A 13,890-nucleotide genomic window follows, 5' to 3' on the forward strand; every position below is an offset into this window, starting at 1 on the left:
TGTGTGTTTGTGTGTGTGTGTGTGTGTGTGTGTGTGTGTGTGTGTGTGTGTGTGTGTGTGTGTGTGTGTGTGTGTGTGTGTGTGTGTGTGTGTGTGTGTGTGTGTGTGTGTGTGTGTGTGTGTGTGTGTGTGTGTGTGTGTGTGTGTGTGTGTACGTGTGTGTGTACGTGTGGTACATATATTTCATAATTTTAATTTTCTTTCATAAGCCATTTTCTCTCTCTCTATCTCTCTCTCGCTGTGTCGCTCTCTTTATATGTTCTGCTCTGGCTCTCTGTCATTATGGATTGTTGTCCTAATGGTTCATAGTGTGGATAACTGTAGCCCCTGGGCCTTTGTAAACCTCTTTTTTATTCCATTTCATCTCTGTCCTTTAAAAAAAAAAAAAAGGTTACCTTTACTTCATTTCATTTCATGGAGCGTTGTCATAATGGATTTCCGTGGCGATTTAATGCCTTTTAATGGTATTTGCTTTTGATTGGACGAGTGTGCATGTGTGAGTGTGTGTGCTTTACTGCATCTTTTTTGCTAGTGCTTGCTCTTCTGTGTCCGTGTGTACGTATGTGTGTACGTGCGTGCGTGAATTCGCCCGTGTATCACTCTCTGTCTCTTTGTCTTCCTCTCGCCTCGCTCTCTGTCTGTTCCTGTTGCAGCGCAGTTGTCTCTCACCCCCGTAAATAATTCATACGTGTTGAGCTCAGAAAAATGCATCTGCAAGGCTTTAGATAGAAGGCATTTATTTGTCGGCCGTCTATTGTAACTTCCACCCCCACGATCGCTAAGAGGAACAAAAAAAACACAGACAAAACAGGACAGTAGCATCCAATTTTCCGGCACCCAAAAAAAGCCATCAACGTGGAAATGGAGCCCTCTCAGCTGCAGAACAACGTACTGTATACAATTCATAATGGGAGGGGAGATAACAAGGGAGGCGGTGTGAGAGTGAAATAGAGAACAGGTTGGAGCAAAGGAACGAGAAGAGAGCAGAGGAGACGCTTGATACTTATGGCTCTCATAATGGCTCCATGTTCTTGTCGGCTCCTTGTCAGCAGAGAGTCTCAGAGGTGTGTTAAATTGCCTATTTCCTGAGGTGCTCTCACACACTTTGGCCTTAAAATTTGGGGAGCTATTATTTCTCTCAGTGGGTGCTGGATTCATTGTTTCTCACTCGCTCCCATCCTCTTTCTCTCTCCCTCTCCCTTTGTCTGTCTCGCCTCCCACTTCTTCCCTTTGTTCTTCATTTAAAATTCCAGTCATACAATATCCGACGCCTCCGTTCGTTCGCAGTATTGCCCACCAGGGGTTGCGGCAGCGTTCCGCAGCCAAGAAATCCAATACAATAAACGGCAATAATACTGTTATGTGATATCAACGAAAGCATAACTTCCTTTACATAACGTTATTGCTTATCAGATACAGCACCTGTGGTGGCGTATTATGTTTTTCACTGTTTTCCAAATGCAACAAAAACCTGTACCAATACTTAATTAATATTCTACTGAGCTTACGTAGAGAAACTGTGCCCTGTTACGCCAACACTATGTAACATGTCATGAGATGATCAGGTATTCGAAACAGACTGTGGATCACCGACCTGCCCCCGCTCCTCTATCAGAGGGAGGTATGACAGCGGAGCCTTGAGAAAGTGCCAGCAGGCAGGCGATGTGCTTCATCACAGCGATACGGTTACACTCACAGCACTGCTGAGCCAGCAGATTGGTAAAACAGTAACCTATACTTCAATAAAAGCTGGATTTATGATCTCAGCTCCCCCTCCCCTTTCGTGACAGTGACCATGTATGTGAAAGTCTGTGCGTGTGTCTTTGACAGACAACTATTGAGATGCATTACTTTAGCGACTCCTTCGCAGATCACTTGGATAGGTCCTTAGACCCACTGTGTTGATATTTGGCATTAGCTCCATCCTCCTCTTCCCATCTGTATTCGTCATGGGCACACCACGGGGAACTGGGGATTATTTGTGGAGAGTTTTGTCATCAGGCTTAATAGGATACCTCGGCTCCCTGAATCTCTTGGCGTTCGCTCTCCCACTTAGTTCTGTCCTTTGTCTGTTGCAGTGCCGAAGGACCCGAACCCCCAGTGGCGAAGGGTGGCATGGAGCCATGACTGCACCCTGCTGGCCTACGCCGACAGCACTGGCACCGTGCGCCTTTTTGACCTCATGGGCAGCGAGCTGTTTGTCATCCCGCCGGTAACCATGCCAGTCCCTGCTCTTTGACATCATCAAAACAGCCTCTATCCCCTTCAAACTGTCTTTGTGTTTGTTTTTTGTTTTTCTTATGCATGCATTTATATCAGTTATAAGTGATCAGCCGCAGCATACGGAAACCAAACATTCATTTGGCTTCATTCCAATATTATCTCCTTATTTTCCTTCATTTTCACATTTAACTTGTCGATTTGTCATTGAAAAGTTGTGTAGGTTGATTTCAGTGTTTTCTTTGTGTGAATGAAATCCTCCGACAGGGAGTCAAACACTTGATACTATGCTTCAGCAAGTGTGACTGCATTTGTAACTTTTCCGTGACACAGTTTTGGGGTCTCCGACATCCGAAAGCTACCCTCCAGAGAAAAGTTTGCCGCGCTTTGCTGTCGTTGCACAGATCTTTTTTTCTTGGCACTTTGAGCTGCCTGTCACCTTTTGAAGAGAACATCTCCTTGTCAGCCACCCTCTGTGCTCCTTGTCTGTCGCGCCTGCTTTCTAATTCATTGTATGTTGCCGTTTCTTCTCCCTCCTTTGCTCATGGTGTCCCATTCCTCTTGTCTCCATCTTCATCACGTCCCCTGTTAAATTTTTCACACACCTACTGCTGCTCCCCCAGTCTTGCACTAAATCTTTTCTTTCTTTCCCCCTTGCGTGTCTCTTGTCTTGCCCCTGCCATTTCAAGTCTGTCTGTCGTTTTCCCCCTCTTCACTGTAATGCCCTTTGTGTGCAACATATTATCATTCCTCCATTTCTTTCCATCATTCATTCCACTCTTCTATCCGACCTGTCAGATATTATTAGGGCAGACACTCGTCCTTCTCCCCAGTTGCACTCGTATTGCGTAGTCTGTGATCCTCACTCCTTTAGTGCCACTCTACTTTGTTATGCATCTACAGTGTGTGTCTGCCTGCACACTTACACCCAACCCCCACTCTGCTGTTCTGTTTCTCTTGTTTGTGATTGTTAAGTGCACACTCTGGTGCTATTTCAGGAGATGATAAGAAAGTAAATTTGACAGAAAATGTGCATGGATAGAGAAAAAAAGTTCTTTCTCTCTCTCTTTTTGTCTTCCTTTCACGTTCTGTCGTATTTTTTTGCTCCCCGTCTCATCATCTCCTTTCTTTTCAGTCTATTGTTTTTGTTCTTTAACAAACATTCCTCGTATGATGTACCTTTTGTTGTATGCCCTTGTAAAAACTTGTTGGGGTCACAAACTCTTCTCTGTTTCTTTTGATTTCCTCTGCCGCTCACATCAGTCACTTTCACGCTGCTGCTGACTTATATTTTTCATCTCTCTCTCTCTCTCTCTCTCAAGGTGGTGAGTTTTCCAGGGGATTTCAGTTGTGCAGTGGCAGGCCTGATATTCCTGGAGTACAAAACCAGCGCTCAGTGGTCAGCCGAGCTGCTTGTTATCACGTACGGCGGTGCCCTCAAGAGCTATCTAGTCAGGTGAGAGACACTCACTACTTACACGTCACCTTTGCAATTTTTTTTTTTACTCAATTGCTTTCTTTGTCAACTCGGTTGCTTTCACACTCGTGTCAACCAATGCTTGCATCTCTTTCTTCTAATGCTCACATCTCATGTGGCACTTCAAACACATTTAGGTCTCAAGAACAAGAACAACAACAGCAAAACTTCTTCATCTCTCCTAACTCACACAATTGTATACAAAAAGTAGAGAGTTTTCTCAAGCAGCTTTCATTTCCCTTCAGCCTTCAGTTTAGGTGCTTGAAGTGGTGCTAATTTCTTCATGGAATTTAGCTCCAACTGGCACTTCCAGCTAAATCTATCACTTTAACTGACCAAATACTCCAACTGACATTTCAACCGTTCTCACTCTTTGCATACCAACTGTCTGGAACTATATCTTCTACTTGATTTTCAGCTGAATTATCAGCTGCTTTGATCATTAACAGTTAAGCTGCTTTCATCTCTTTCTCTTCACAGTTCAACTTTCAGAGCTGACACACACACACAAACACGCACTGACATTGATTGTACTTCTCCTAATTGAAACTGCTTTAAACCCTTACATTTCAGGATGAAATTTTCAACATAACCAAGCACATGCAATTTTCCTAAAGAAAATGTTGCCTTTCATTTGAATTTAATCTTTACGTTTACAACATAAAGTGAACACTTCAAACCCTAATCTTCAACTTCTCTCAGTATTTTTTATTCCTCCGCTACTTCAAATGTAATTTCACCTGTTTCAGCATTTAAAAAAAAATATTCAACTACAAAGTTTCAGCACCAAGCACGCAAATTTCTTCTTATTTTCTAGTTGTTTATTACTGTCCCACTATTGAAGATGGGGCAACTCACCATCTTGAGCTGCTCTATTATCTTCTGATTTTAATGCATGTACTGTATATTCTAACCTTTATAGCTCCGTGTGCTCTTACTGGAACTTGATTATGTATTTCTGTCTTTATGTAAACATTCAGGGGAGTGACAGCTCTCTTTTTTTATAACCAATTCCTTTGCTCGCCAATCCTTATTCAAAGACGTACATTTTTAATATGACACCTGGTTTTGTGTGTGCTCTTTCAAGAGTCAGTATGTCTTCTCCTCGTGTGGTGTGCCGCCACCTCCCATTCTTAATTTACCTTTATTTAATAGGGTATTATTTGAGGGATTTCCTTTTTCATTCTTTATGATTACTGAAATCACAAATCAGGGTGGGCTGGCACTCCAAGACACAGGATGAGATTGTGCATGTGTGTCGAATCCCGATCAGATGACATCCTGCACTCCACGGCTTTGCTCCAGTGCTGCAGAGCGGAGAAGAAAATGCTGATTTATTTTTTCTATTACAGGCAGATAAATGGTGTTAGCTGCCTTCTGTGTGTGTGTGGGCCTCTTTTTCTGTATTTATGGGGTCAAGCCGGGAGCCCACTGTACTTGTGTGGTCTGACAGCTTTGTGGGGACCGAAATGCCGGACCCCACAAGTATAAATGGCCATTTGAGGGATTAAGACTTGTGTTTAAGGGGTTATTGTCAAGGTTAGGCATTCTGTTGCGATGGTAAAGGTTAGTGTAAGGGGTTATAGGAATCATAATGTAAATGATGGGTCCTCACAAATTGAGCTCCACAAAGATGTGTATGTGTGTGTGTGTGTGTGTGTGTGTGTGTGTGTGTGCGCGCAAGCGCGAGGAGGTAATTAATAATTAGGGACACATATGACTGTATTCCAATATAAAATATAAAGCACTCGGAATTACAATTTCAGAATTATAGCTGAGGCTTGACAGTAAGTCGTCTCCCTTCCTCTGTGCTTTCATGTACCCGGACGCACGCTCGCACGCTCGCACGCAAACGCACGCACCCCCCTACACCATACACCTAGACGTCTGGGGGAAGCTGAACTGTGGGAACCTTGCAAATCTCTCAGCGGGTTCCTGTGTGCTCTCTTTCTTTACCTCCATTTCCCCATCTCTCTGCACAGTTTACTTTACAAGACACATTTCCGCCGTGAGAGATGCCACGAATTACACAACAAATTACACAACATCTCCCGAGTACCAATCTCATTTAGATTGCCCACTTCAATTTATAGACTATGTTTTGCCACATGTCATTTTAATTGCTGCCCGACTTTAAATTGCTCTGTCATCTTTCCCAAAACATCTTCTGTCCGCATCATTAACATTTTCACTCCAAGTGCTGATGTTTTGATTGTTTATATTCCAGAGTTCAGTCGTAGGTGACTTGTCATGTGACTTCCCTCTCTCTCAGTGTGGGAACCAATCAGAACTTTCAGGAAAACCACAGCTTCAGTTTCTCTGCCCACTACTCTCATGGCATCACCTCGGCTATTTACCACCCTGGCCACCGGTAAGTATGTTGTTGTCAGCAACATCAGGCTGGAGTGCTTGTAGAATAATGAATATGTTGGAAAATTAATTATTTTGTTTTTTTAGCCATCATTCAGCTTTTAATCTGTCAATGGCAGCATAACCACTGCTTGTAGCTTTCACTTGACACCCTCATATATTTGATTTTCTCTGGTCCTCACAGTCCAAGCCTACTTTTATTGGTGTTTCATTAAGTGAATTTTTCTTACATTTATACTTGCACTTTTACAGACATCCGTAATCCCCTTTTGAATCATTTTTATGCTTCAACCCATTATTATTAATATTATTATTATTAATGACAGCTTAAATATCTGATTTTTAAAATCTTTGAGGTTATATCAAACTCTTTCATCATTTGACTTTAAGGAGCAATGTTGGCAAACGCCAACATGTCATCAATATGCCCGTAAATATATATTAATTTTATTAATGTATTATTTTACTGTGGTAAAAAAACAGTAGGTTTGACTTTACTACATTACGTTCACTTTTTATCAGACTGGTTACTGGTTACGCTGATGAACTATACAGTTTACACCATAAAAACATTGTGATACGAGCCCTGAAAAATGTTTGCACACACACACACACACACACACACACGCACACACGCACACACACACACACACACACACACACACACACACACACACACACACACACACACTTGCACAGGCATAATATGTTACATTATGGGACAGGGTCCAGGAGCTTTCTCAGGATGAAAGGAAACTCACTTAAATACAATACCTGTAGGAATAGACTATAGGGGTCCAGAACGCCCTTGGCCCTCTTCACCACACAGCAGTCAAAGGTTTCAAGTCATTTATGTCGGACTCCGCATCCCGTGACCTTCCTGTTTTCACCACGCTCCCACGGTCGGCACAGACCAGGTTTAGTTTGGCCCGTGATGCTCGGTTTGGCAGCTTAATGGGTTTTGGCAGCTACTGTCAAATGTTTGCCAACTGATGGATGAGATGAAACTTTAATGATCCCTGTGTGAAAACTGGGTCAGCAGCAGAGAGAATAGGTTGGAGAGAAGAAAAAACGGAATATAAGAAAACGATTTGAATCGCTGAACCATACGTGTGAAAATACTAATGAAGATAGAACATATTTTATGTTGTGTGGTGCACTGATGGGACTGCAAATGCTAAGAAATGTTTCCAAATGCACATTTAGACATGGCAATCTTTTCATTAACAGAATTACATGGAGAGATAAATTAGTCCATGTATGTGCAGAATATGCAGAAGTGCATCAGGGGTGCTAGAAGTAGTTCAGCATCTTCTTTAATGACACCTTGGATCACATTATACAGAACAGGTAGCCTATATCAGACTTGAGGTGCTATATTAACACTAAAAATCTTAATTCTATATGTTAACAAACTCCCTTTAAGCTCAGGGCTCTAACGTCTCTGCAGCAGGGGGCAGTGTTGAGCTGGAAAGCACTGCTGCATCCCAACCGCCTCCACCCCCCTGAGATCCTGGTCGCCGTGGCATCTGTTCTGTTTCACAGCAAAGACTGACAGACCTACAGATCACTGTGGCCATTGTGGTTGTGTTTGTGTCTTACCTGTGCCCGGCAATAAATTCCAACAGGACTTTTATCTCATGATAAATAACTTTTTAACTGGGCATTTTTTTCTGAACGCCCCTTCAGTTGTGTGGATACTTACGATACCTTGGCTTGAATCCAAGCTGAAGGACGGCATCACAGTGACCACCTTAATTTGCTGTGCGTGTAATGTAGTGCTAATTGATCTGTTGGGGCTGCAATCATGGAGGTGGTAACTGTGAGTATGTGTGTGTGCGCGTGTGTGCGTGCGTGCGTGCTTGTTTTCCAGATTGCTGCTGGTGGGAGGCTGCGAGTCTGGGGATGACAGTCCATCCAAGGCCTCGTGCCGTGGCATCACAGCCTGGAGGTCTCTCTCCGGCTCGCCGCACTACAAGCAGGTTACCAGCTATGAGGACGATGTCAATCCAGTGAGGAGACAACACACACACACACACACACACACACACACACACACACACACACACACACACATACACACGTATTCAAGTGTTCAAGCAGTAAATAACACACATTCTTGTCGTCTGTTAGAATCAGAAGAGAGGTTTCTTCAAGATGCCCAACTTCAGAGTCTTTCCACGACAAGGAGATGAAAAGGTAGAACAGCGTCTTCATTGTCTTTTAAAAGTTCACCTGGATGGGACTGCGGAGTGTTTTTTCTTAAGCCAAAAATTCGGTGTCTGCATTTGTGTTATCCAGGATGGTGTATTCCGTATGAGCCTTAGCCCTGATAGCACCCTCCTGGCTGTCATCCACTTCTCTGGCCGCCTTTCCCTCTGGGACGTCCCCTCGCTCAAACAGAGGGCAACATGGAGCCAGGACCTACAGGTGTGTGTATGTTTTGTTAATGCATGTATGATTTGTTCTTATGCAGAGTAAACCTGCTAATATTTTGTTCATTAGATGCTTGACTGACTGACTATAAATGTAATCTTTCTCTGTCCCAAATACACGTGTGTGTGTGTGTGTGTGTGTGTGTGTGTGTGTGTGTGTGTGTGTGTGTGTGTGTGTGTGTGTGTGTGTGTGTGTGTGTGTGTGTGTGTGTGTGTGTGTGTGTGTGTGTGTGTGTGTGTGTGTGTGTGTGTGTGTGTGTGTGTGTGTGTGTGAAGAGAAAGATTATATGCATATGTGTGTGAAATTAGACATCAAGTGAGGTAGCTTAGAGAGAACTTGTATTTGCAGAATGTTTTGCCGATTTATATTGAGCTGGCAGAGGTTCTATGAGTGTGTGCTGTAAGTGTAAACAGGGTTAGAAGATTAATGTCCCCCCTCCTTCTTCTTCTTTCCCTCCCTTCTTCGTTGGTTCCTCCATCCTCCTGTCCTCCCTCCAGCCAGGATTTGAGGAGATCAACCCAGAGTGGAAGACATCGCTGGAGAGAAGAAAGAAGATAAAAGGTAGCGTGGCCTGAACGGTTCGAGGGAGCCAACCTTGTCACTGACACAGCAGTACATACTGAATGCAATTTAATGATCTTTGACATGTCTTCTTCACTGGACTATACAGTTATTTATGCATTCAACCATATTCCAAGGCTAGCAGATTTTTTTTTCTTCTTCCCCAGTGTCCATGCTTGTGAGTGTGTGTATGTCTATGCTTGTCTAATTGCCAACATAAGTGTTCGTGCAGCTGTGCAGTCTTTTTTTTTTGACAGTTCTGGGCCAGTAGTGATGACGGCTGTGACAGCTTCTGTCAAGGAATAATCTGTGTATAAGTCATCATTTCATGCATGTCAAATGATAAATATGACCACAGGTGTAAATATGTCTCAGAGGAGGAAACAAAAAAAACTTTTTTTTGTATATAATCCAAAAATTCAGGGCTAGTAAATCCACAAAGCATGCACAAGGAAAATTTCAATACGATCCTCTACCAGCATTCATCCATCCTCCTGTGGTGTCCAATCACATCAGCATGCACCTTGTGTCTCTTCACACCTGTCCCAGATAAGGAGCAGTACTACCCACTGGTGGACGTGAACTGGTGGAGTGACAACGTGTTGATTATGGCTCGCTGCTCCGGCTCCGTCACCGTCTCATCGGCCAGGACGCTCCGCAATCTCCTGGGCAAATCCTGCGAATGGTTTGAGCCTTCTCCTCAAGTCACTGCGGCGCATGACGGGGGCTTCCTCAGCCTGGAGGTAAACGTCAGGATGGCTAGATGCGTATGCGGTCACGTAAATGGAGTGTGTAGTTTCTAGTACGTGTGTGAGACTTGTTCAAGCATCTTTTATCCTCACAGCTTTATAAGAGATATTATAGAATAGTGGAAAGTTGTTTTTCCCATCCTTTCATCCATCTTCAAGGGTTTAGTCTGATATAGGAATATCAGGTGGTTAGTTTAAATTATTAAAGATGACAAGGAAAAAAGTGCATTCGAGGACACTTTTTCTAAAGTGAGTCTGTTGAACAGGAAAATCAATGGCAACACAAATGTGTTCATTGATTTGTGATGGATCTGTTGTACTGTGAGCTGATGGGATTACTCTAAGGACTCCTTTTTTTCTGACAAACAGAAAATTTAACCCAAAGCCCTATATGTTTATATTCATGCAGGCCTTTTTCCCAGTTTGTAAGCGTCAATGTGTAAAAGCATGTTAGTGTGCGTATGATAAAAGCGTGATGATGAAATGTATCGCTGCTTCTTTACCCCCCCAAAGAGACCATGATATTGCATCACCCTCCTCTTTTATTTCAGTTCCCTAAATTATCTTTGTTTCTTTGTTTCTTTCTCATTTTTTGTGTCTTTTTATATGAAAGCACTGGGAGAGAAAATAGATGTATTTCTTCAACAGCCAACTTTTAGGAAAAGATTTCATCAGCCCGCTTATGCATGGAGTGGGGGGAGGGGCCGATGGATGCCTCTAGCTGTATCTACAGCTGAGTGTGTTGAAAAGATCTTTGAGATGAGGCTTTTACTGTGCGTGTGTGCGTTCGTGCGTGTGTGCGTGCGTGCGTGTGTGTTTGCCTCCATGGGTGTGGAATAATGTGACCTGGTGTATTTATGGCGATTTGCACATGTGCATCCTCTTTCGTGTGATGCGTTCGGGTGGTGTATTAGTGCAGCACTTTGGAAGCCTCCTCAGCTCCAACATTGATTAAGGTGCTTAATGTTTTACAGGTCCTAAATGTTTCATAACACCCAGCTGGGAGCAGAGCTGCTGTTTGAAGGCCTCGCATTTTATTTTTCTCTAGTGGGCTAAAACCCAGAGGGGCATCACTACGAAATATGAGGACTTGCTACAGCGTGCAGATGACAAATGGGCAAATTATTATTTTGTTCCTCCATCACAAAACTAGAGAACAGGACAGTACAGGTTGAAGAAAAAACATTGGCAGCTTGGCTTTAGATTTTCTATCGAGCAGCTTGACCTTGCCGTTGTTTTGTGCTCAGACAGTCTGCTGATCCTGCATGAGGGCGTGGAATGAAGTGTGTTTACCACTGTAAGCACAGCTAGATATCAACTGTGCTTCATTGCATCATAGGCTTCATTTTTCACTTCCTGCTGTAAAATAAGAATCCATATACTCTGGACAAAGGCTGTACATCTGACAGTCTCAATTACTAGGAACCGGTGTTCACTGTATGATTTGGGCCAACGAGACAGATGCATTTTTATGTAAAAGGACAACTGTGGCTTTATAATCTCTTTAAGCCATATGTTTTTTTTTTCAGTTCTATTGTGCACTTTCATTCGAGCTCTTTAATTCTTCTGCTTTCAACCTCTCCTTAATTTCCCATCCACAGTGTGAGGTGAAGTTCGCCCAGAAGCGCGCGCGCCTGGAGAGCAGCCTGAGCGGTGCAGCCAGCGATGATGAGGAGGGCGATGACGGCGGAGACTCTGACTCGGACGAGGAGTCCTCGGCCAAAGCCCGCTACTTTGGCTACATCAAGCAGGGTCTGTATTATGTGACGGAGATGGAGCGCTTTGCCCCGCCGCGCAAGCGCGCCCGCACCGTGATGAAGAACTACCGCCTGGTCAGCCTGAGGTCAACCACACCGGAGGAGCTGTACCAGAGGAAGGTAGGAGGCTGACACAGCTCGTGAATCACTGGAATGTTGGGGTTTCACGTGCTAATGATTAATCGAGTTATACAGGTGAAAGCTCCCAGAGTGTTTGGTTTGAGTTTTAGAAGACGACCCGTGAAACCTGAATCCACATTGAGACATGCACACTTTACATTTTGAAAGTGCTTAATGAGATAAAGGGAAAATAATACGACCCTTGCGTTCATTGTTTATTCCATCGTACAGCTTTCTATAGAACTAATCTGAGATGGTCAACATTGTAAACATCATACCTGCTAAACGGAATATTAGCCTTGACACGAGCAGCCGGCGCTAAGTGTCTCTGTGAAGATGTCTTGTCACATTCAGTCACAACAGTCCCATAAGTGGTGGGACCCGTGTCCACAGGTACTTTGATTTGACAAGTTGGGTTTCAGTTGCAGCGTGTTACACCCAGTAGGAGTCCTCCGAATGAGGCAGCATAACCACATTCAGGGAGAAAATGGAGAGTCACAATTTCGTTGCTGCTTACTTATACATTGCAGCAGGCAGGCAAAATGCTCGTGCTCAGGCGACAAAAGTTTTCATCAGTGTTCATGCCGTAATGCCTTCATGTTGACATTTGAATGTTCTTTCTACTGAGTAATCTAAACAAGTCCAGTGATGATATGCAATTCTTTCTCACGCAGTGCTATAGATTTATTTTGGCAAATAAACTGATAACACCTATTTCATATTTTGCTCTTAATTATACAGGGCCCCCTTTTTTTATATCTTGTATCATATTCAAACTGATACATGCGCCTCCCTGTGATGCCAGTAATCATGATTTAAGAGCAGTTGTCAATAGTCTCCAAGGATGAATATCACATTTACAATAAACCTTTTTATTTCTTTTGGCCAGAAAATTTTGCAGCCACTGAAGGACGTTGCATGAATCAGTTCGATCATTGAATGAATTATGACCAGTTGATCTGCAAAAATTTGTTCCTGACTAAATAAATCCTGCACCAGCTCAGCGGAGTGCTATTGTTTTGTTGGATCAGATCCAGAATGCCATTGAGGAGAAATGAAAACCAAGCAAGATGTTCCGTCTGCTTTAAGGCTATTTCTCAGTCCCCGGGGTTCTTCTGAAATGCTAATTGCCGCATTAGAAATATGGTTGTTGTTGTTCCTCACTACAAATTGCAGCAAAGACAACAACAAGCTTTATCATAAAGCGCGGCGAGAGTGGTATCGGCCCTCGATGGTCCCAAGTTTGTGCGCGGTTCATCAGTCATTTTTATGACCCATCATCTGCTCCCTTCTTCATCATTGTCATCATCATTAGATGCCATTAGTCATCACCATCAATCCCAACAGTGGAGTTAGAAAGTAATACATCATTATTATCTCTTTGTAACACTTGGTAACCGTCGCACTTCCCCAGCTGCTGCTGCTGCTGCTGCTGCTGCTCTCCTTTTGTCCACCACATACTCCACATGTAGGCGTGAGTGAAGAGGAGGGGCGTCTGCATTGTCTGCAAGTGTGTCTGTGTACGTCGGTGTGTGTGTATGCGCGTACATTGTGTTTACTGTACGCGTCAGTGGCTACTGTATGTATCACTTGTGTTACAGTATATCTGTACTGTTTGACACGCGTACACACACACACACACACACACACACACACACACACACACACACACACACACACACACACACACACACACACACACACACACAAACCCAAATGGCCTGATCTCTCCTCAAATGACCTGATCTGAAACCTGAAGGTTTGCCTTAGTCAAGGTTGTAGTCCGATTGACTGAATAGACCAGAACAAGTGGTTCTGGGTTATTTCCTCAAGTCGGCCTCCTCGTGTCTTCAAGAGTTTGATGATGCGTTCGATGGCACAACCCAACCTGTGTACGAGTAGTACACTGGCAGGGCTGCCAACAGTTTTATTAGCTAAATCCAGAGAGAGGAGAAAGCAGTTTTTGATGTCCTCCTACAAGAGGTTTAACTGTGTGGGTTTCTTATTGCCCTCGAGGAACCACAGTCTGGCTAATGTGTTGCTTTGTACTCCCACACACAGAAAGAGAGGGATACTCAGTGTGTCAGTCAGACGGTGGGCTTGCGCACATGTACTTTAGTACACATTGTGCGGGCGTGAATAAACTGAGTTGTCATGATGCTGCTGGATCAAATCATTTTGTGAAACACTGATATGACAC

At 43.5% G+C, this 13,890-nt stretch overlaps 1 protein-coding gene across 1 annotated transcript in view; it reads left to right on the top strand.

The window, feature by feature from the left end:
* Nucleotides 1–13,890, top strand: part of nbas (NBAS subunit of NRZ tethering complex) — a 129,819-nt gene that overhangs the window by 5,024 nt on the left and 110,905 nt on the right. Inside the window, exons 7-15 of the mRNA XM_035617330.2 lie at nucleotides 2,079–2,212; nucleotides 3,543–3,676; nucleotides 5,970–6,068; nucleotides 7,941–8,079; nucleotides 8,201–8,266; nucleotides 8,369–8,497; nucleotides 9,001–9,064; nucleotides 9,614–9,807; nucleotides 11,415–11,690. Of these exons, the coding sequence (XP_035473223.2) occupies nucleotides 2,079–2,212; nucleotides 3,543–3,676; nucleotides 5,970–6,068; nucleotides 7,941–8,079; nucleotides 8,201–8,266; nucleotides 8,369–8,497; nucleotides 9,001–9,064; nucleotides 9,614–9,807; nucleotides 11,415–11,690 (1,235 nt within the window). The remainder of the gene's footprint in view (nucleotides 1–2,078; nucleotides 2,213–3,542; nucleotides 3,677–5,969; nucleotides 6,069–7,940; nucleotides 8,080–8,200; nucleotides 8,267–8,368; nucleotides 8,498–9,000; nucleotides 9,065–9,613; nucleotides 9,808–11,414; nucleotides 11,691–13,890) is intronic.

This window comes from Scophthalmus maximus, chromosome 18 (genome assembly GCF_022379125.1).
Source record: "Scophthalmus maximus strain ysfricsl-2021 chromosome 18, ASM2237912v1, whole genome shotgun sequence".
In the NCBI taxonomy this organism is placed as follows: Eukaryota; Metazoa; Chordata; class Actinopteri; order Pleuronectiformes; family Scophthalmidae; genus Scophthalmus; species Scophthalmus maximus.